Source organism: Carassius auratus, unplaced genomic scaffold, assembly GCF_003368295.1.
Source record: "Carassius auratus strain Wakin unplaced genomic scaffold, ASM336829v1 scaf_tig00217381, whole genome shotgun sequence".
NCBI classification, from domain to species: Eukaryota; Metazoa; Chordata; class Actinopteri; order Cypriniformes; family Cyprinidae; genus Carassius; species Carassius auratus.
In genome coordinates this window covers 131,795-156,289 of record NW_020529037.1, presented here as the reverse complement: position 1 = coordinate 156,289, position 24,495 = coordinate 131,795, and the positions used below count along the sequence as shown (strand labels likewise).

Genomic DNA, 24,495 nt, shown 5'->3' with positions numbered 1-24,495 from the left:
TATTTTATTATATCAGATTAAATTAATGTAGGTGTGTAAAAAGATGACTACAGTTTCATTTTGGCTAAACCAAAGTGGCAAAAAGGTTCATCTAAAGTTATTCTATGACTGGGATTGTCAGCATGTTGTTGGTTTATCAACTCACCAGCAAATCACAATACACCTCTTAGATTGTGTATACACTCTGATCTTTGCCTCTGTGGAAACAGTGCAGCTCTCTCTCTAACTCTAACTCTCTCTCTCTCTCTCTCTCTCTCTCTCTCTCTCTCTCTCCAGCAAACCAAAGAGCGGGTAAAGTTGCTGATCCAACTGTCTGATGGTTTTTGTGAGAAGGGCCACTCCCATGCAAGTGAGATTCAGAAATGGATCGCCTCGGTGGACAAACGCTACCGTGACTTTTCCCTCCGCATGGACAAGTACCGTTCCTGCCTTGAGAAAGCACTCGGCCTGTCCACTGACTCCAACAAAGCGGTGAGAGGGCTGTGAGAGTAGGTGTGTTGATGTGGCCTGCATGGCTGGAGTGTGGTTGAACAAAACGTTTGCTGTAAGAGTCATTAACCATGTTAATTTATGAAAGAAAGGTGATTTCTTACCATTAAAACATTTCTTTTGGGGTTTCAGAGTAAAGATCTGCAGTTGGACATCATTCCAGCCAGTGCTCCTGGTGCAGAGATCAAGCTCAGAGATGCCGCCATCCACGAACTCAATGAGGAAAAACGGAAATCGGCCCGTAGAAAAGAGTATGTCTTTTAAACCTTAAGCCAACAGCAGGAAGTGCTGAAAGGGAAGGCTTAATACGTAATCTGATGAAAGTCCAGCTTTAGTTACTTTGTGTTTAAAGGAAACACCCATAAATATGAATACTAAAGGAAACTTGTTTTAACTGTTGAGGTTTTTATACTAGATTGAAACCCCTCCCAGAGTTATTGTGATTTCTAACAAATGTTGACAATAGGTCTCTTACCTCTCTCTTTTCAGGTTTATAATGGCGGAGCTCATTCAGACTGAGAAGGCATATGTGAGAGACCTGCGGGAGTGTATGGATGTAAGTTCTTTTGTGATGGTTTGCTCTGTATGGACCAACATTTAGAGGGTGTGGTACACCAATGTCCACTTTGGATAGATCACAAAAGTGCTGTGCTATAAATGTATTCACTGCAGTACAGCCCAAGAACAATCCAGTTTATCCAGGAATAGCTGCTGTTTGATCTCATGAAAAGATTGGGTGTCATTAAAACACTGGCCATGTTAACATGCACCATTTTTGAATCTCCACATCTCCACAGCTATTGGAATATTCATGCACTTTGGAATACATATGTAATCAAATTCCGAAAATAATACACGACTATCAGTGATTCATTTATTATGATGCATTTTCATAATTTTGCATGGTAATTTAATCAGCTCATTTATTTTCATTCACGTCTGTTCTATTGCAGCACCCAGAATTACTTTTGTTTTGATATACATTAATATTCGGTTTCAGTGCATATTCTGGATTATATGGTTTATGAACAAGAATTCTGATTAATACTGGTTAATACCACAAGACTTTGTCAAACTTTGACCAAAAAAACGGGATAAACAAGTTCAAAATGTAAACTTTTTTAATATCATGTTCTTGTTGTTTTCATAATCATCTTGATCAAAGTACAGTATGTTTGATAAAAAAATTATTATAGGATGTTCTTCACTTCAGAAATACTTTCCACTGACATAATTAAAGATGCATTTGAAGAAAAATCGTATTTACCAATAAAATTAAGACAGAGTTAACACAATCTGGCCACATCCAGATAGATAAAGTCCATATTTACTATTTCAGAACAATATAAACACTGAAATACAGGAGTTGTCTTTAAAAGTGTAATAGTATTAGGCTGTTATAACATTAAAGTGTGAGTGTGTGTGTTTCAGACATATCTGTGGGAGATGGCCAGTGGTGTAGAGGAGATTCCTCCAGGGATTGTCAACAAAGAGCACATCATTTTCGGCAACATGCAAGACCTATTAGAGTTCCATCACAAGTCAGTGAACCTTATCTGAATTTGCGATTCTTAAAATTCTGTATTTCTAACTTCCTTTACTTAACCATTAATATGCTTATCTGTCCTTTTCTCAGTATTTTCCTTAAAGAACTGGAAAAATATGAACAACTTCCAGAGGATGTGGGTCACTGTTTCGTCACATGGGTGAGTCTCAGTGTGCTAAAGATAATCTTATGAATAAGTGCACTAGACTCATGTAACATTATACTGACATTAAATCAGATCATTAGAACAAATATCTGGGTTGCACTGTATTGACAGTAAATACAATTACAGTTTACATATGGATAAGTTTACATACTATGAGAGTACAAGACTACATACACACATACTATTACTAAAAAGTACTATAAGGTTACTTTTTACACTTCAATGAGTTTAGTTTTAGGTTCAGGGTTAGGACCTTGTTATTATAGTTGATACTGTACAAGGTACATACATTAAGCTTGGAAATAAATGCTGTTCTTTGTACTTTCTATTCATCAAAGAATCCTAAAAAAATAATAGGTTTCCACAAAAACACATGATCTATTTCAACTGTGATGATAAAATGAAACATTCATTCGAGCATCAAATCAGCATATTTGAATGATTTTTGAAGAATCATTCTGCTGAAAATTCACCTTTGCCATCAAAGGCAAAAAAAAAAGCAAATTTTACATAAAATTATAAAAGAAAAGTGTAATTTGTTGTTGTTTTATTTTTTTTATGCTTTTACTGTATTTTTTTTTTTTTTATTAAATACGGTTCCTGTTAATAAAAAGCAAGGACTGAGTGCATATTTAAACAAATACATCCATATTAAACTATTTATGAAGCATCACTTAAATTAGCATTTATTTAATATTTTCTAATAACAGTTTGCCATTCTAAAAGAGACACCAGTTATTAGAAGTAAAAACAGAGCATCTTCATGTTCAAAATTTAATATATATAATTATATATATAATATATGTATATATATTTTTAGGCGGATAAGTTTCGGATGTATGTGAATTACTGTAAGAACAAGCCTGACTCCACCCAGTTGATTCTGGAACATGCGGGGACCTATTTTGATGTGAGTATTAAGCAAACTAATCATACAATTCATATGATTTTGTTTAAGGACATACAATTCTGTGAAAGTATCACTTATACACTTTAATCAAGTAAGTTCCATTTATTTATTTAATATTATGTAACACTTTTTTTTACGTGTATTTGACGTGTATTTTTTTTCAGTAATACTTAAGTGTGCTTGTATGTGTACAGGAAATCCAACAGAGACACAGGCTGGCTAATTCCATATCATCATACCTTATTAAACCAGTTCAAAGGATCACCAAGTATCAGCTTCTGTTGAAGGTACTCAGCTGTGTACTACTATACATTAAATAAACTCAGCACAGTTCAGATTGTTAACTATAAAGATTCTACAAAAAAAAAAAAAAAAGCAATAATCCTATTTTTAGCACAGACTCAGCACCAGATGCAAACTAAATACAAACCCATCAAACATTCAGAACAGTTCCATCACAAACCCATCACTGAGCCAACATAAACTCTAACTGTAACCCTACTCAAAGCCAGCAAATACTAAATACAGGTCCATCACAATATTAGCACAGACCTACTAAAAGCCTGCACTGAACCGGCTAAGAACCATCACAAATCTAAGTACAGACTAAACACAGACCTACCACAAGTCAGTAGTAAAACAATAGTCTAAATGTGATCAGAAACAACACAGATACATCATAAACCAAGCATAGATGAAACACAGACCCAGCACAGATTAAACGCAGAACCATAACAAACCCAGCATAGATTTAACATTAAACCATCACTAGCTCAGCACTAACTAAACACACAATCAATAACAAACCCAGAACAGATTTAACATGAAACCATCACTAACCCAGCACTGACCAACACCAGAACCATAACAAACCTAGCACAGACTTAACATAAAACCATCACTAACCTAGCACAGACTAAGGACAGAACCATAAACAAACCCAGCACAGAGTTTACATAAAGCCATCACTAACCCAGCACTGACTAAACAGAGAAATATCACAAACCCAGCACAGACTAAACATTAAAATACCATAAACCTATCACAGACTCAACACAGAACCATAACAGAGTCAGCTAAGACCAAACACAGAACAATTCAGACCAAACACAAGAAATTCAGCACAGACCCAACAAAAATCCAAACTAGACTGAACACAGACCTTACCCAAATCAAAATGTGGGTCCAAAAGTGCAATTGTTATGTTTGTTTGTAGGAACTATTGACGTGTTGTGAGGAGGGTAAAGGAGAAATTAAAGATGGCCTGGAGGTCATGCTTAGTGTGCCCAAAAAAGCTAATGATGCTATGCACCTCAGCATGCTGGAGGGTGAGTAACACCGCTTACTAAACCAAACCCAATGCTTCTTCTTTAATCTTGTATCAATGTTCATTGTCTTTCCTTTTTGCTCTCTCTCTCACTCTCTGCTTCATGTTCTCTCAGGTTTTGATGAGAACATTGAGTCTCAGGGTGAGTTGATTCTGCAGGAGTCATTCCAGGTTTGGGATCCAAAGACTCTGATTCGTAAGGGCAGAGAGCGGCACCTCTTCCTCTTTGAGATGTCTCTTATCTTCAGCAAGGACATAAAAGACTCCAACGGCAGGAGCAAGTACCTCTACAAGAGCAAGCTCATGGTATGGGTTTTAGTTGTTTAGCTGTTTAAATAAATTATAGGGTCATGGATGGCCATACTTTATAATAGACTGAATTATTTCATGCTTGATCTATGTTTTTTTTTTTTTTTTACTCTGCTTAGACCTCACAACTAGGAGTTACTGAACATGTGGAAGGAGATCCATGTAAATTTGCACTCTGGCTTGGACGGACACCTACCTCAGACAACAAAATAGTCCTAAAGGTATGATTCAAGTTCCAAATTTATACTTCATCCAGGGTTTTGTTTCATTACAGCTGCCACTTATTTTTGGCTTCTAATAAATGTTTCTTTGTTATCAATTTTATTTTTTCTATCCAAACATTGCTATCTGGCTCAGCATACAAGCATGTTGCATTACTGAAAACTTGCCCCTGATCTCAAATCAGATGGATCTTTTCATTATGTCTTGATTATAAAATAAAAAGTATCATTAATCTGAAGATCCTTGAAATAGACCACATGAGTGGATGTTTTCAGGTTTTGAATTTTCAAGTACTGTGGCTTTGGCTTGAGACACTCCTTTGTATAAATCATTTGGTAAGACTTGTATGCATTTTAAATAATAACTTATGTAATTATGTGTCTCTGAATGGTTGCCATTCATCTCTGAAGACATAATTGAATCATGTAATGAATGTCATTCCATGTGTTCTCACTTGTGTATAGACCGACACGTGGATGCAAAATGGATGCTCTCATGTTTGCAATTTTAGCCTGGCTTACGGTTATTAAACATGGTTTCCACCTATTTTACTTCTGTAATCTGATGTATCCCCAAGTGAAAAGTAGGAGGGGAATTGATTTTATCCTTTGAGAATTGATTAAATCATTGATTGAGTTTATTTGACAGGTGGTTGGAGGCTAGGGACCTTAAAGGAAAGCACATTAATAAATTTATTATATTTTGATAAAATATTAAAAAACATTTTTTTTTTTTTTTTTGAAGAATGTGCATTATAAGACACATACACATTAAGTAGGTAAACAGTGTTTGACTTCATTTGAACTCTGATTGCATGTTATCATTATTTTTGCAACAGATTTGTAGGCTTTGATAATTCTAATTGATATATATGTCTGATGTGTAAATCGAGGTTCATTAATGTATTACTGGTTAAATGCACCTCCAGGCTTCATGTATTGAAAACAAACAGGATTGGATTAAACATGTACGCGAAGTTATCCAGGAGCGTACCATCCATTTACGGGGGGCACTCAAAGAGCCAATCCACATGCCCAAAGCCACAGCAACCAAACACAAGGGCAAACGGTACATCAACAACTCATACATAAGCATCAATCCAACTCAATAAGCATGTTTGGATCTCTGGATCTCAGAATATGTTAACACAGAAGAAACAAGTTTTATGCATATCAGTATCTTGTCTTTGACATCGACTGTCTAACCAGGGTGGCTTTTCCTTGGTCAGTTTGTACTTTTGAATGATATATATTATATTGAATAACAGAGATGGAGAGGACCTAGACAGTCAGGGTGATGCAAGCAGTCAGCCAGACACCATCTCCATCGCCTCCCGCAACTCCCAGAACACACTGGATAGCGACAAGGTGAGTGTAAAAATCTGTCGACCTTAGTGTAAAAGTGCCATGCTACACCAGTGTTCAGTTCTGGTGTTTTGGTGACATGTTTAAACTTGCAGCATTTTAAGACAACGAAAATTGTTTAATGTCTGTACTGAATGTTTAGCCTCACCCTAAAATATATATATATATATATATATATATATATATATATATATATATATATATATATATATATATATGTATGTATATATATATATATATATATATATATATATATATATATATATATATATATATATATATACCAAGATTTAAAATGTGGTTTGAAACATTCAATGCCATCAAATTCAAAGACCACTGTAGTGAAACTTGTAATAACATGATCTAAAATCAAGTTCTTAAAGGGTTAGTTCACCCAAAAATGAAAATTCTGCCACAATGTCATTCTAAACCCATAAGACTTCACATTCATCCACATAAAACAAAAGAATACTTTTTTTGTCCATCAATTTAAAGTGTATGCAACCAAAAAATCTTCACACATTAAGTAATTTTTTTTTTAAATAAAATATATATGGTAAACCTGAAAGCCCAACCATACTTGCTGTATTTGATGAGCTCTACTGTGTGTATGTGCGATGAAGAATTTGATTAACCTGCTCACTGTGTTCCTGTGGCTCAGTGTTAGTGCATTGCATGAGCAGTGCAAAACGTTGTGGGTTTGATTTCCAGGGAGCCCAAATACTGGTTAAAAAAAAAGAAAAAAAGTATAGCCTGAATGCAAGTAGCTTTGGATAAAAGCGGCTGCTATGTAGGGTTGTCACGATAACAATTGTCCAAGAAATCATCGCGATAAACGATAATATTGTCGTTTTAAGAACAGTTTCAACTAATTTAATGATAATGGCATAATAAGGCAGGTACACCTTTTCAAGGATCAGTAAACTTTTATTTTATTTTATGGCAGATTCAGAGCAAGAAATACCAACATGTTGACTTTGTGTGGCTTAAAATTAGTACATTTTTTATGTTATATTATGTTTATATGCCTGTAAGGGATTCTCATATTGACCGTTTAACCTTCAACCAAAAGTAAACATTTTGACCGATGAAGGGGCCATTCACATATCACGTCTTTTTTTGTGCTCAAGTTCGTTATTTCAAATGCGGTATGCGCGCTCATAATGGAAGTGATGCACTCGCAACACGCTCGTTTTTCCAGGCCTGTCTGCACCGCATCGAGTTAAAAGCAACAGTTTTTTTGAATGACTCAAGCGCACCAGGTCATTTGAAAAGAACCAACTCAATCAGCTTCCTTCAGGGTTAAACACGTTAAACAAGTAAAAAAGTTTTTTACTTTTCTTTGAAAATGAATCTTGTAGCAGAGTTACAGCAAGGTAGTGGTGGAAATCCATTGCTGAAATTTCCTTGTTGTAACAGAGATCGCAGCTGATGGATGCTTAGCAACGACAGACACCTCAGGAGCACAACTGCCCGAGCGTTTTGTGTGCATAAATGCATAAGTGCATAAATGTAAATACTCATGTCATATGGATTTCTGTTACAATGTATTTTGAGGCATAAGCATTTTGTTTGTGTGCACTTTCAATAGGTAGACACAAATTGTGAGAGAATATTAAAATGTGTTTATTCGTGTTCTCAAGATGAAAGGAAATCTTGAATTTGAAACCACATGAGGGTGAGTAAATGACTTAAAATGAATAGCATTTATTGTGGCAAGGATTACTCATCAGTGGTGAGGTGATAATGAGGGGACATTATTTTTGTCAAGTTGTTTGTCAAGTGACAATTATTTATACTGCGCTTTGTTCAATACAGACAGTGTGATCATTGGTAATGTTGTAAAATGTATAAACTATAAAACAACTCCAATTTCAGCTGTAAAGCAACTCTACAGAAGACAATAATTTATTAAGCACAATTTATTTAAATGTTGTATAGTTCACAAGTGTCAATGTTGCTTATTAATTATGAAGTTTAGTTCAGCTTTAAGCAGCGAGGCAATTACTTATAACTTACTATCATATAAATTAGTGTCATTTATATGCCAAATTAATCAAACATAAAAAATAAAAAAGATCTTCAGTGCAAATAAAGTAAAAACATTTTTATAATCTCTCATTTACACTGTCTACACTGGACTCGAGCGGTGTGGCGCAGTGCGGCATGACAAAATACTATAGAACTAATTATAATCAGTGATGCTGTCTACACTGGATGCGGCGTGGTGTGACAAATCCCAGACAGAAAACTGCTGCTGCATTTTATTTATGACATATTGACACAAATTACAAATGATTTTCAACAGTCTGTCTACACTAGATGCAATAAAACGACTAAGTTAACTGTCACCTCCGATGTAGACACAGAGTTAGATGATTTAGGGTTTACATTAGAAGTTTTGGTAACACTTTCTATGAAGCCCAAATTTGAATATAAGTCATTATAATGAATGCATTATGTTTAAAAAAAAAAAAACACACACCAAAAAACTAGGGCTGTCAAAAATAGCGCGTTAACGACGTTAATTAGTTGTTTGTCGTTAATTATGCAAATTTTCTAACGCATTTCGCGCATGCGCAGAATTATACACGTCAGGAAAGTCTCGTCGCTCTCTGAATTCTCAAGATAGTAAAAAACAGCGGCGAGCGCCGCGACGAAAACACCGAAGAAGCTTAAGGTTTTACCCCAGTTACTCTCAAATACATTCATGCCAAGCTCGATAAACAGAAACGACTTTGGTAGTTGATACGCTGGAGCTTCTTCCTGTTATAGCGTCCTGTGTTTCACACTGCGCATGCGCAGAACGCCTACATGCAATGCAGCGAAAATTACCGCTGTTTGGAAAAGCATATGCATTTTTACTTGGTTTTACTGGCACTTGAAGCCTTCAAAACGTGAAAATATCGATCCTAAAGTATTGTGGCAGAGCAAATGAACACCTCCCAAAAACAAGAGTGCCCAGAGTGCAGAGGGCGCATGTTTGTGTTTCTGAGTTCATTCTTTCGAGTTTCTCTGCATAATTTCATAGATATGTGGCTATATTTAACCACTGGTTCACCTAAAACTCTTACACTATCTGTAGTTAAATGGCATGGTTTGATATAGTGCTCAGGTAAATTTGATCTAAGTAAATGTTAAACTTTTGAAATTCAGAAAAAAAGAACCACATATTGATGAATCAATACATGAAAATTTAGGATTCAGGTGTAATTGCAAATAGTGATTAATCCTGATTAATCCACTGAAAATTCTGATTAATTTGATTAAAAATTTTAATCATTTGACAGCCCTACAAAAAACATGATGTGTTGGATCATCTCATGAGTAATCATAATAAAAGTTTTAATGAATTATAATATTTACTTATTTGTGGTTATAGCTCTTAAGATTTTGATGATTTATAATACACTATTAACACAATGCATCCACTTAACTTACAATAGATTATATTTCCCATATCTATAATGTATTATTTGTCTCATATCTTGCCATTGTTAACTTACTTTACTTAAAGCAGACAAAGACCATTTAGGAAACATAAAATTTCTCTTAATTAATGAATAAAGCTCTCAGAAGCAGACAAGTCCCTGCATGTCAGTTCTAATGAGCAACAGTTTGCCTCTTGCTCCTTTAAATTTTGGCACATTGTGTCCATCTCTGCCTCCTCTCCCTTCCTCCTGCCAGGCATCACTCCTTCAGCCTTCATCCGCCTTCCACTTTACCTCAATGGAGTTTGCTTAAGCGTGAACTGTAGAGGAGATTCATTTTGATAAGACAAGATGAAAGCAATGTTATTCAGCCCTCTCTCTTCCAGATTGAAGGATATAGCATTGTTTTTTTTTTTTTTTTTTTTTTTTTACCCAGACCATCATCCCATGTGATGTTTACTGAGTAAGAAAATATAAATGTAGAAACATGGCGTGTAAAGATTCGGGGTCAGTGACTCACCTTTTGAGCTCATTGGCAATGCCACTTTACCAGTGGGTACGTTCGTTCTGACTTTAGACTTTCTGGTTGTTTATATTATCTTTTTCACAGATATTTTTGAATTTGAATGTGACTTGTATGCCTACCTCCACAGTTGTCTGGTGGTTCAGAGTTGACGGTGGTCATCCACGACTTCATGGCTAGCAATGGATTGGAGTTGACTGTACGCAGAGGTCAGACGGTGGAATTGCTAGAAAGGCCCCAGGACAAGCCCGAATGGTGTCTGGTTCACACCACTGACCATTCACCTGCCCAGGAGGGTCTGGTTCCCAGCTCTATGCTTTGCATCGCCCATTCCCGAAGTAGTATGGAGATGGAGGGCATTTTCAACAGTAAAGGTAAGATGGAGAGTTTATTGTTTCCTACAGTAATTTTTTGCCAGGCAAAGATTTTTGAGGTCACCTACACAAGGATGACTGGGCAGCATCTGAGGGAAGATCTTTGGTGTTTAGTTTAGAGAAATTCTGGGAAGTTTCCGAAACGTATTTTTAACTCATGATGTAGTTAGAAAATGTTAGAAAATATTGTCCAAAAAGGTATTTACTGTATCAGTTTGTCTGTCTATTAAGGAGATAATCAGTGAAAAGCTTGTAAAGTAATATAACAAGTCATATTGAAACTGATGATGTCCAATGCATTTAATTTCTATCTTTTTACACACACCTGTCATTTATGTCTGTTTTATGACATCATTACAAGTAGACAAGCACCTTTCCTTTGATAGAGGTCATGGGAAATGTCAAACAGCTGGTTGTCTTACAGCAAGGACAATCTGTATTTATAAAATGTGAAATAGGAACCATCATAACTCATGATGCCAGTGTATTCAACCTCTTCCAGTTGCTGCCCAGACTATTTTGTTAGCTGAAATGTTCAAGGTATACAAGTGCATCACAATAAATTAGAATGTTGTGGAAAAGTTTATTTATTTCAGTAATTAAATTCAAATTGTGAAATTTGTGTATTAAATAAATTCAGTGCACACAGACTGAGGTAGTTTAAGGTTCTTTTAATTGTGATAATTTTGGCTCACATTTAACAAAAACCCACCAATTCAATCTCAACATATTAGAATATGGTGACATGTCAATCAGCTAATCAACTTAAAACACCTGCATAGGTTTCCTGAGCCTTCAAAATGGTCTCTCAGTTTGGTTCACTAGGCTACACAATCATGGGGAAGACTGCTGATCTGACAGTTGTCCAGAATCATTGACACCCTTCACAAGGAGGGTAAGCCACAAACGTTCATTGCCAAAGAAGCTTGCTTTTCACAGAGTGCTGTATCCAAGCATGTTAACAGAAAGTGTGAAAGAAAAAGATGCACAACTAACCGAGACAACCACAGCCTTGATTCAAGAATTTGAGAGAACTTTACAAGGAATGGACTTAGGCTGGGGTCAAGTCATACAGATGTGTCAAGGAATTTGGCTACAGTTGTCATATTCCTCCTGGACCACAGACATGTCAGAGGCGTCTTACCTGGGCTAAGAAGAAGAACTGGACTGTTGGCCAGTGGTCCAAAGTCCTCTTTTCAGATGAGAGCAAGTTTTGTATTTCATTTGGAAACCGAGGTCCAAGAGTCTGGAGGAAGGGCAGAGAAGCTCATAATCCAAGTTGCTTGAAGTCCAGTGTTAAGTTTCCACAGTGTATGATGATTTGGGGTGCAATGTCATCTGCTGGTGTTGGTCCATTGTATTTTTTTGAAAACCAAAGTCACTGCACCCATTTACCAGTAACTTATGGAGCACTTCATGCTTCATGAAGATGCTGATTTCATTTTCTAGCAGGATTTGGCACCTGCCCACACTACCAAAAGCACCAAAAGTTGGTTAAATGACCATAGTGTTGGTGTGTTTGACTGGCTAGCAAACTCGCCATACCTGAAGATTCTCTATGGGGTATTGTCAAGAAGAAAATGAGAAATGGCAAAGAAACCTGGGCTTCCATGCCACCTCAGTAGTGCCACAAACTGATTACCTCCATGCCACACCAAATTGAGGCAGTAATTAAAGCAAAAGGAGCCCCTGCCAAGTATTGAGTACATGTACAGTAAATGAACATACATTCCAGAAGGCCAACAATTCACTAAAAAGTTTTTTATTTTATTTTATTTAATTTTATTTTTTATTGGTCTTATGAAGTATTCTAATTTGTTGAGATCGTGTATTGGAGGGGTTTTGTTAAATGTTAGCCAAAATCATCACAATTAAAAGAACCAAAGACTTAAACTACGTCAGTCTGTGTGCATTTAATTTATTTAATAAACAAATTTCACAATTTCAGTTGAATTACTAAAATAAATAAATTATTCCATGACATTCTAATTTACTGAGATGCACCTGGTGTGTTGCCACGTGGTCCAGAGGGGCTGAAAAAAAATCTAATTTTACCATGAGACCAGAGCAAAATCTTTAGCAGAATGTTGATTAGTTCTGGCATTAACAGTTAAAGATCTGTGTGTGTGTGTGTGTGCGTGTGTGTGTGTTTGTGAATGTGTGTGTGTGTAGCAAAGGATGCAGTTTTACTGGCCACAGACCAGCTACTGTTAAGCAGCCAAAGCCGCTTAAACAGGGAGATCTTTGTAGCCATCCACCCCGGTGCAGTCTGTAAGAGAGACAGCCATTTGTGTAGGTGATACAGAGGTAGTTGTTTTGTATAGTTTGCTTGATTTTCTTGCTTTGACATGATATTGGCCAAGCCTACGAGCCGTACTGTACACTTTAATACTGTCATTTATGGCTGAGATGTATTATTACTGTTGAATAATAGTGAAAAATGATAAAAATGTTCGAACAGGTCAAAGCTTGACTGATGTTGTTTTGCTGAATGCCATCATCAACATAGTATTTTCTGTAATCTTCACATAAAGAATCTAAAGAATCTTTTTTTTTTTTTTGAAATTTTAATGATCTAATTGGGTGAATCTCACATTGCCAACCTGTCAAATCTCATGTCATATTGTCTCCAAGATCATGTCAAACCCACAGTCTTGGAAAACCACAGGGAATTTTAAAAATGTGATTTCCCGGGAAAGTCATTATAAATAAATATATATATATATATATATATATATATATATATATATATATATATATATATATATATATATATATATATATATATATATATATATATAAAACTTAAAGTGACAATGAAAACTATAAAATCAAAGACAACTCCTTCAATTCATTAGTCAAAAAGAGTGGAGAATTTTGTATGGACTAATATACTGTAAAATGTTATGTAATGAGAATCTGGTCTAAAATTTTTGGACAAGATTAAATACAAAATGCCACGAAAAAAAGAATGGTCATAAAAATAGGTTTACTTCTCTAAATGCAAATATATGCAATATAACCTGCTTATAGTCTTTGTGATTTTCCGCAAATTAAAAAAACTAGTAAATAACCTGAAACTATCTAATTGTGAGAAGTCTTGTAACTGTCTCTTTCAGAATGACATCTCTCATATTAAAGAATTGTAGGTTCACCTCTTTCCTCCTTTTGAATCTTCTCACCCCCCCCCCTCTCTCATTCAGAGCATAACTTAGTCACAGCTGTGCATGAAACAGCAAACCTCCCTCTCTTTCTCTCCCACCCTTTCTTTCATAGTCCATCACTCTCCTCTCAGCATTATGCAGTAAAATCCTTTTGGTTTAGAGGATTTAGTGTAGTTTACTTCCTCGGTTCGGATCACTTCTTGGTATGGCATATGGAATACACTCATTTTGATCAGTCAAGCCAATTTGTCATATGGGTTCAGCTTCAGGACGCTCAGAGAACTGCAAGTACTGGCTGCTGGATTTGGGTACGTGCCTCACAGGACAACAACACTGTCAGGACTGAATACAATAGTCATACTCAGCTTAATATAGTGTGGTTTGTTTATTTAAGAATTTTCAATGTATTTAGGAAGTTAAGAGTAGGGTGTGTTGGTATACAGATGTATAAATCATATGCAGGGTTTATCTTAAGATTCATATTAAGTGATTCAATTCAATTAAATTCAAGTTTATTTGCATAGCACTTTTTACAATACAAATCATTACAAAGCAACTTTACAGAAAATTGTTTTTACAATAAAACTTTTGGAATTTGAAGATCAAGGTGAATTGTACTTAATTTGTGTACCGGGGAAACATACAAGTATCTTCTGTTGCTTTTGTAGGGCAGAACTAAGTGGGAAAAAAGTATATTTCAACAAAATAAGACAAATTTGGGCATCTTCATCGTGTTCAAAGGTTTTCACCCTCAGCTCTTAATGCATCTTGTTTCCTTCTGGAGCATCAGTGAATGTTTGAATCTTTTAAAATAGTTGTGTTTGAGTCCCTCAAATGTCCTCAGTGTGATAAGATGTATCTCAAAATCATAAAGTTACTGCTTGAAAGGGTTCAAATATGCAAAGATGCTGGAAAACTGAAGAATCTGTAGGACCTTAAAGATTTTTCTGAAGAACGCTGCTCAGTTTAACTGTTCAGAACAAACAAGGGACTCATGCACAACCATCACAAAACAGAAAGACAGTCGTGGATCATCAGGTGACCACACACAGTACTAAGAACCAAGTGTTCCCAAACTTTTGAATGGGGTTATTTTAATAATTTCAGCATTTTTTTTTTTTTTTTTTTTTTGTCTTTTTGGACAATGTTAATATCTTTTATGTACAATATCATACTCAGGACAGTACTAAATAAAATATCACATGCATTTAGTATGATCTCTCTTATTTTTTGAAAATTACTTGCATTTTCACAGATTCTGCAAAGGGTGCCCAAACTTTCGAGCCCCACTGTATGTATATATGTATATATATATATATATATATATATATATATATATTTTTTTTTTTTTTTTTCACCCAAAAACTGAATGAATGTGATGGAATAGTTCAAATAAAATATAATATAATATAATTTACCTTGAAAAAAAAAAAAAAAAAAAAAAAAAATATATATATATATATATATATATATATATATATATATATATATATATATATGTGTGTGTGTGTGTGTGCGTGGTGCGTGTGTGTAAAAATGTTTTTGGAAGTCATGTACAATACCCCAATGTTTTCAATAGGTTATTACATTTACTTAATTACATCATTTATAATATTTTCATTATGTTATTGTATTATTAAAAAAGAAAAAAAAAAGAAAAGAAAAGAGAAAAAAAAGTTTATGTATTGTTTTCTGGTCACCAACCTCCTCTATAGTCTCAACTTGTGGTGTGGCGTTTTTATAAAAAAAATTCTAATCCTTATGAAATCAAGAATACAATGAGTACTTTTGTAATAACTTGTTGCACATGTTTTAAATTATTAATAAAAAATATTAACACGTTTTCCCCCAATAAAGGTTGCTATGTGCATGCAGTAAAACATTATGAAACCTTGCGCATGTGTTTGTGAGTGAGTCTTTATTATGGATTCAGACAAATATTCCTATTTGAAAGCGCCATAATTAAGAGTTTCTAACAAATAAATTTCTTTTTTAAATATTTCACATCAGACCTTTGAAGTGAGAGGTGAAAAAATAATTTTGTCACGCCTCAAGCATGTGATATCACACCCTTTCCTAATTAATCAACGCTACCTCAGTTGGGATGGAGAGTGTTTTTAAAAATAGTTCAAGTTTTCTGAAATATTTCAGATTTGTTTAAATATGATTTATATCTGGTATAATGTACAAATTACTGTAAGTTTCATATGAGGGGACACATACACAGTGTCCAACACAGGCCTCATTTCTGTGGCGCTGAAGGCTTGGTTTGTTCAGGTGTGAATTAAACGTCAGTTCAAGAGAATTTAATTTGTAACTGAACTTCAAACACACATACCACATTCATCACTGAAATTTCTAGTATCTAGTAACAACACACTAAAATCATAAACTTAGATAATCATTTTCAATCATATTCATGTCTCAAGTTCTCCAATCTGGGATTTGTCATAAATATTCTGTTGTGGATATTATAAAAACCAACATGTGTTAAACAGGCTAATTTACTATTTATATCAAGCTATGTAGGTTGTAAAAAAAAAAAAAGACAGATACAGATACAAAAATGTAAAAACTTGCCAAATTGTGTGCCAAACACAAAATTATGCTGTTAACCAGTTCAGACTGTGAGTGAATCGGTTTGTAACGTCAAACGAGGAGAGGAAGCAAATGCAAGTGCAATGAAGATTTAATGAACAAAGTTAACAAAGTTAACACAGAACGTCAGGGAATCAACAGAAAACCACACAATGAATATAGGGCAGATCTCTCGCGGCCAGGGATCAGGTCCGGAACCAGACAGGAGAGCGTGACGCAGGGACTGAGAGGGGCGATCCTGAGGTAAATGAGGAGGTGAAGAACCAACGGTGATACAGAAGTGAAACGGCCCTTCTTGAGCGAAACAGGAAACTATCAAAGATGAAAAGACCAGGTGAACACGGGAGACTTCAAACAATGATCTGACAAACACAAGACAAAAGACAGGGAATTGAAATGAATCTCAGCTCCCGCTGATGAAACAATTAGCCGTCATACCCACATGAAACAATCAGTGATGACAAGACACACACATAACCCCACCCACAAAAGATCAAAATGAGACAACGGTTCTACCAACTGTGACACAGTTCAAATGAATCAATATTATCAATCTGTTCACCATGATTCACTTGTGGACATCAATAGTATAAAATACTCTCTGCTGTTACTGATGTGTTTATTAGTTAGTAAATGTTGGCATTTGTTACCAGGTGAAGCTATGTGTGTGTATATTTAACACGTTAACTATATGTGACAAATGGGACACAATAGGGTCAGATACTTCAATATACTGCCCACAGTGAGGGGACAAACTACTAAGAGCAAGACAACTGAGAATTATATATATATATATATATATATATATATATATATATATATATATATATATATAGATATAGATTTGAACCTCTTGTCTCCATAGAAATCTTTGTCAGATAATGACAAAGAAACTGTTTTTTGTACATATATATGGACCAAAATGAACTCTAAAATGACTTCTAAATGAATATCAGTCCTTCGCTTAACTCTGTATTCATTTATATGTTACCCATACATGTGACAATCATGTTATAATCACTTATTCTGTATGTCTTTTAATATCTATTGGATAGCTTAAGGATACATATTCATGTTTCATATGTATGTGCTCGAATCTGCTTGCTTGAAATAGTCATGACCATCAGTTATTTGTCAAATGTATCATATTCTTGTTATAGTAATCATTTAGACCCTGCAAGAGCGGGAAAATTCGGACCACATGCTTGATAAGATAACATATGATTTATGATACCCCGGAGCCAAGACAATATCTGATTGGTCGAGACAACATTTGAGGTGTGGCCAACAGGCCAGTTGAAATACTTAGGACACCATAAAATATTTGCTTTTAGTTGTTAGCTTTGCTTCTGCTACTAGTCATGCCAGCTTTTAGTTTTAGCTTTGCTTTTGCTATCAGTCATGCCAGCTTTTAGTATGCTTTTAGTTTGCTCTTAGCTTGTAGCTTTGTTACCTAGCTTTAGCTTTTAGCCATGCTGTTAGTCATCACTGTTCTTTGAGCGCGGTTCCAGCGTGCTTCAGGCTGCACGCCTGCTGCTACTTAGCAACGATGAGAAGAAACCACATAGTCTCGTCAAACTTTACTTCTTTTCTTTTCCGTTTGAGAGTTTCGTGCTCTGAGTTAAGTTTTGTAACTGAGTTCCACTCAAACCAGCCCACACAACTCTGCGTCTTCAGCCAACGCCCAACCACGGGCTTCCCAAGACGTCATTTTAGCGACTACTGAACTTCCAGCCAATCATCGACATCGACAACAAAGGCAATGTACCTTCAGACATTTGTACTGGTGTATCTAATACAATTTTAACCTCATTGAGGAACTCAATGCGAGCGTTAATTAAGTGATTGATGGTTGTTCATGTCTATGCAATTTCACGTATTGCTGTAAACTTGGGATTACACATTTACTTCTCTTAAACTCATTTTTCCCTAACTTTCGATCTTCCTGCAACCTGTGTGAATGTGTGCGTGCGTTTATGTGTTAGATTAGTTTATATGTCTTAGATTTATCTAATAAAGCCTTAATCATATTGAAAAGAGAAGTATCTTGTGTTTTGTGCTTACAAGTTAATGTCATAAACTGCCGATCTTGTTACTGTGCTAATTGATAGTGTTTTCACTATACTTTAGATAGTAATATCCAGCGCAGATTTGATGTTAAACGGCTTGTTCAGTGAATCGCAGGGTGTCTCAGTGATGAGCTGTGAAACAGTGATGCTGTTCAAATTCCCTTTAAAATCTTAAATGATTCCCTTTGAGCTAAATTGACCTGTTTCCCTTACAATATATATATATATATATATATATATATATATATATATATATATATATATATATATATATATATATACAACATAAGAAAGATGTATATAGTGACAGTCAATGAAGATCTTTTTATTAGTTTCTTGATTTTTCCACTCTCCCTCTGAAGTTTTAAGGTATTTATTCTGCAAATCAGTAGACTTCTTTATCTTATGCAAGCTTTATGTAAGGAAATACTCTCTAAGGAGCAGAGCAAGGTCTTTTAAGACGGTTTTGCAGTTTCAGTTTTGACTAGGGCTGAAAACAGAAACTTCTCTGAAGTGAAAAGTAGGGCTGCAATTTGCATCACTGTTATGGTCAGAAAAGCATGCTCACACACTTCCCCACAAGCCCCAGAATAATTATCATTATTCAGAATTGACTTTTCAGATATACTTAATGTCATTTTAGCTATATTTATAAAAAGTTTATTATATAGTTATGATATAGTAAACTATAGTACAGTGACATTGCATGCACAGTAGCCCCAAAAGAGTTGTAGAGTTGTGCTGAAAGCCTTTTCAGCAGTTCTATAAAGCAAAAACACTGACTAGGCCCAGCAAAACATGTGAACACCATTTCTCTCTCTCCTTCTTTCTTTGAAGACACGCTCTCAGTCTCCAGTAATGATGGAGGACTTTCAGGCAGTGCCACCCTGCAGCCAGGTCATTTGCAGAGCTGTCCTGGACCCAAACGGCCCGGAAATACTCTGCGCAAGTGGCTGACAAGCCCTGTCAGACGACTCAGCAGTGGTAAAGCAGACGGCCATGTGAAGAAACTTGCACACAAGCACAAGAAGAATCGAGATGTCCGCAAGAACGCAGACGCTGGCTCACAGAAAGACTCAGATGATAGTGCCGCCACACCACAAGATGAGACCATAGAGGAGGTTGGTTACCAGAAAACAATACAGACTTAAACAAAACAAAAAAAAAACATATATATATATATATATATATATATATATATTTTTTTTTTTTTTTTTTTTTTTTTTTTTTTTTACAAAAATTGAATAATTATGAAAAAGCATTACACTGTCAAGAAGACATGTAACATATCAAGAATCACTTAAGGGGTTACAGACATAACAGCTAAATTTTAATTTTTAATTTTAAGTTTGACAGTTATATAACACTTCCAGATCCCCCCCAAAAATAAAAAAGTTAATAAATAATATTAATTAAAGTATAAAATGTGTCAAAAGAGTCTATTGCAACATCAGGGATGGTTAAAGTGAGACGAGTAAAACAATTTTACCCAGACGAGTAAAAAATATTGTAGTTTGTTAATTCCCACTAATATCCTGGAAAATGCATTTGGTAAATGTAGCGTTCTGTCTGTTTTTATGTCCTTGATTTGAAAGTGTGGTTCCACTTTATATTAAGTGATCTTAACTACTATCTACTAACTGTAATTAATTTCTGTAATTAAATGTATAATTACATTGTTGACCCATCCCTGACACCTTAACCCCCCTTAAACCTACTCAGACTGCCAAACTTGTCCCTAACCTTACCTGTTTGCAATATAATATGAATACAATAAGTACACTTACATTTTTTGATGTAAGTACATAGTAGTTAAGACCACCTAATATAAAGTGTGACCGAAAGGGTTATTCATGTCTTTTAAATACAGTGCAACTCTTGCACTGGAGCTAGTTTGGTATAAAAATGCGCCACAGCTGTTTCATAGCTTAACAATGTTATTAACAATATTTTTATTTGTCTTTCTTGCTTTCTTCTGTCCTCACAGAGAATGAGAAGTGAGGGATTGAGCAGTGGCACTTTGTCTAAGTCTTCCTCCTCAGGGATGCAGAGCTGTGGTGAGGAGGAAGGGGAGGAAGGGCCAGACTCTGTTCCCCTGCCACCCCCTATGGCCATCCAACAGCATAGCCTTCTGCATCAGGACTCCCAGGAGGGCAAGGTAAATGCCAGTCACATGAATATAATTTTGTGAAAGGATTTTTTTTTTTTCATCATTATTGATTTGTTTAAAGATTTTGTGACTGCTTAAAAATATGCTGTTCTAGACCAATTAATAAATTAGTCTAATACTAATTGTTTTAGGGAGAGAACAGTCCTCCACAACTGCTCACCCTACATTTCCTTGTGGAAGTACAATCTGTTGTAAATATGGTTTCATGCTGACTTAATGTTGACCAATTATGATAGTTTAGAAGGTCTCCGATAGGCCTCTCTAACTGCTGTCTGTTTTCTCTTTATTTCTTAATGTTCTCCAGCATTATGTTGATTTCTGTTCTGCCTCTGTTTTGTGTCAGTTTCCTTATCTCTCTATATAGTTCTCTCTCCTCCAAATTTCTCCTCATCTTTCCTATTTTTCAGTCATTTTTTCTACTTTACACCTTGTCCTTGTTGTATATTTTCCTTCTTGTCCATTAATTTCTTTGAATACTCCACATGTCCTCACTTGTGCCTTGCCAGAACTTGTTTATTGAGTCACATAATCTGATCCTGTTCAGTAGCATTTCTATAAATGTGAACTTCTGACTGTTATAGACTGAAAAGGCCCTTGACCTTGTCCGTTACGTTTCATGTGTCCCTTAATGGAGTATTCGGGAGTGCGTACAATCACATGCGATGGGCCATGTGTGCACTTACTCTTTACCCAAAACAACCTAAATCTTCCAAACCAAAGTTCCTACTTCCATTCCCCCTATATATGCCCCTACCAGTTTGAAATCAGCCCCTGATTGAATGGCGAATACAGAAACCACACCTATTGCCATATTTGGACTGGAATGTTTCCGTCTTCAGTGTCAGAACACTTAAATGGTGAGCATCATTGCAAATTCACATAATAAATGGATATTAAAGTCTATAGTAGGTTGTGGTTGTGAGTTGTGGTTCACTTTTTAGCACTAGATCCAGTGCTAATTATTTATTATTATTACTTATTAAATTGAAATAGTCATTCAGCTATATAACCATAACGCAAAGATGGTTTCACACAACTTAATAGATTAGGCCTCATGAAAAAAAAGAACACATGTAGGGTGTTTAATATGCAAATTAGATATCACTGAATGTAACACCAATATTTGATGAGTAACTTGTATAAATTGGTGCTAAAAACCCCCCAATGTAAACTAGCCTAAGTTCCTGCTGGTTTTTTGTTTAGCTTTTCTTTGCTTTACTTTTTGTTTTGTTTTGCTTTGCTTTGTTTTTTGTTATATTCCTACTTTAGTGAGATTATGAACATTTTTTTTTTTTTTTTTTTTTTTGCGTAGGCTACATCCCGTCTGTCTGGGCGTCCCAGCAGCTCAGAGACACAGAGTGCAGCTGAACTGGTCAGCGCCATTGAGGAACTCGTCAAGAGCAAAGTGGTAGGAGCCCACAAAGTTGTATGAGATCACAACTTGAGTTTTTACATTGAATGTTTTTGTATTGTCCACTTTTTCTCTCTCAGAGTCTGGAGGACAGGCCTAGTTCTCTCCCTGTTGAGCGAGGAGATAGCAGTAGTCCTTCCTTCAACCCATCAGATAACTCCTTCATGTCTTCCTCCTCTCCCATCGAGGAGATGGACGAACGCAAGACTGGATTCTTCAAGAGACGACAGTGTGTTCCTGTCTTATTTTCTTCATATATTTGTTATATTATCTCTCTAAGACACATACAAGTTGAACGGCCACAACAAAATAAATCTCATGTTTGGAATGTTTAGGTGTCTGACTTAGATGTTGAATAACGTGAGAGCTTTCAAGCATTTCTCAACACAATATCAATGCAGGTCACAGAGCTTCAGAGAGGTATAACACAGTTAGTTTGTTGGTATGACAAAAGTTTTCAAAAAACATTTTGAACAGAAAAGTGTTGTACTGACGGCATCTTCAACAAAGTTCAAGGCAGGTACAGGATCATGTGTCATAATTTTTTATACATTGTGATGTGCCACGCAAATCGTCTTGAACTGATTCCTACAAAGTACTATAATAAGCATAAAAATGCGTAGCACTGAAATATTGGGTACAATTTAATTAGATTTCTTAATTAGAAATGTTTTTACAAATACGTTTTGATACTGAAATTGAATGTTTCCTTTGACTCTGCCAGCCATCTTAAATTTGTCTTTGATTTGAATGAGAATGATTCTTTGATTTTCAGCTATGTACTGCTGGAACTGGTGGAGACGGAGAAAGATTATGTGAGGGACCTTGGTGCAGTCGTGGAGGTTGGCTCTTATTAAGTTCTTTTAACGAATACCACAATGAGATCGCTATGGTCACCGCATGCAACGGAACACATTCATTCAAGTAATCATAATTGGCAGCTGCTGTCAGGGTTGAGTTCTGTTTGTTCAGTGGTCTTATCTATCTATTGAGGAGTTAAACAAGTGTTGTCGTGAATTAATCACATGATTTGTTTGACATTGTTAAGAGTGTCTCTGAATGCCTTGTGTCAGCTGTGTTGGCACAGTGTAACACATAAAATGAGAGTGGTTTGGATTTGTCGCTTATTCAGAATGATCGTCGAGTAAGATCACATGCTTTATGTATCAATGTCTCCATGGTAACCATACTGATGTGTTCTGGCACCTGCAGGGATACATGAGCAGTATGAAGGAGGAGGGTGTACCCGACGACATGAAGGGCAAAGATAAGATCGTCTTTGGGAACATTCACCAGATTTATGACTGGCATAAAGAGTATGTGAAAGTGACACTTAGATTCCATTCTCATAAATACAGTTAAGACCCCTTACTTTAATTTCCTGTCATTAATGTTACACCTCTCATCTTTGTAGCTTCTTTCTTGGTGAACTAGAGAAGTGCTTGGAAGACCCAGATAGGCTCGCACCCCTGATTATCAGACAGGTATGAAATGATTAATTGTGGGGTTTGGCAGATTATGCAATTGTGTTATATTTAAAGGTGAAGAATAGTCCCATTCCAAACTAAACTTAAACATAATTTTGCAATGATGGTCTAGTAGATTATGTCACACTTCACTTTTAAGCCATCAAGATTTAGATGCAGAAAATTGTGCAATACAATATAAGATTTTGAACAATGTCTCAATGTTTTGAAAAAAAAAATATATATATATATATATATATTTTCTTTTCTTTGCTTTGCTTTGCTTTGCTTTGCTTTGCTTTGCTTTGCTTTGCTTAGCTTTGCTTTCAATTTTATGTGAACTATATTATCACCCAGTGAAGTATCAAGAGTTGGGTATATGGTACATTCTACTTTACTTGCATACAGTACTGGGTAGATTACTTACAAATTGTGGTCTATTACTGATTACAAATTACATTATAAAAATTGCTTTTAGTTAATTAATTGTGTACCATATTAATAAAAAAGAGAAAGAAAATATATTACATTATTTGTTATCAACATCATGAAATGCATTAAACATTACAGGCAAGTTTTTTCAAAAATGTATATACAGTAAGTGGTAAGTAGACAATTTAAAAGGAAAAAAAAAAAGAATTGGGGTGAATCAATCAATTCTGAATAATTTACTTCACTTATGTGAATAGTACATAATCATGTAATCAATAATAAAAAAAATTCACAATAATTGAACTAATTGAGCATTTTAAAATTCAATATAATCAAATTACAAGTCCTTAAATTTTGAAATCTGATTACGTAATCCAGATTACTTTACATGTACTTAGTTACTACCCAGCACTGCCTGTATACATTCAGTAAACTCACTTGAAGCAATATATACTATAAAGCAAATATCTGCAGCAAAAATAACTATATTATATTATATCAGCTTTTTACATAAAGTAAGATAT

General features: G+C 35.2%; 1 protein-coding gene across 3 annotated transcripts in view; it reads left to right on the top strand.

Annotated features, from left to right (window-relative positions):
- The window catches only part of LOC113100858 (triple functional domain protein-like), a 97,442-nt gene that overhangs the window by 57,605 nt on the left and 15,342 nt on the right, over positions 1–24,495 (top strand). For all 3 annotated transcript variants that reach the window (XM_026265380.1, XM_026265379.1, XM_026265381.1), the window contains exons 15-34: positions 277–471; positions 622–740; positions 979–1,045; positions 1,921–2,030; positions 2,126–2,195; positions 3,022–3,111; positions 3,306–3,398; positions 4,328–4,439; positions 4,554–4,744; positions 4,867–4,968; positions 5,898–6,037; positions 6,237–6,336; positions 10,418–10,661; positions 19,330–19,613; positions 20,480–20,650; positions 21,975–22,070; positions 22,154–22,302; positions 22,849–22,915; positions 23,286–23,389; positions 23,488–23,557. In XM_026265380.1, coding sequence (XP_026121165.1) covers positions 277–471; positions 622–740; positions 979–1,045; positions 1,921–2,030; positions 2,126–2,195; positions 3,022–3,111; positions 3,306–3,398; positions 4,328–4,439; positions 4,554–4,744; positions 4,867–4,968; positions 5,898–6,037; positions 6,237–6,336; positions 10,418–10,661; positions 19,330–19,613; positions 20,480–20,650; positions 21,975–22,070; positions 22,154–22,302; positions 22,849–22,915; positions 23,286–23,389; positions 23,488–23,557 — 2,574 coding nt within the window. The remainder of the gene's footprint in view (positions 1–276; positions 472–621; positions 741–978; positions 1,046–1,920; positions 2,031–2,125; positions 2,196–3,021; positions 3,112–3,305; positions 3,399–4,327; positions 4,440–4,553; positions 4,745–4,866; positions 4,969–5,897; positions 6,038–6,236; positions 6,337–10,417; positions 10,662–19,329; positions 19,614–20,479; positions 20,651–21,974; positions 22,071–22,153; positions 22,303–22,848; positions 22,916–23,285; positions 23,390–23,487; positions 23,558–24,495) is intronic.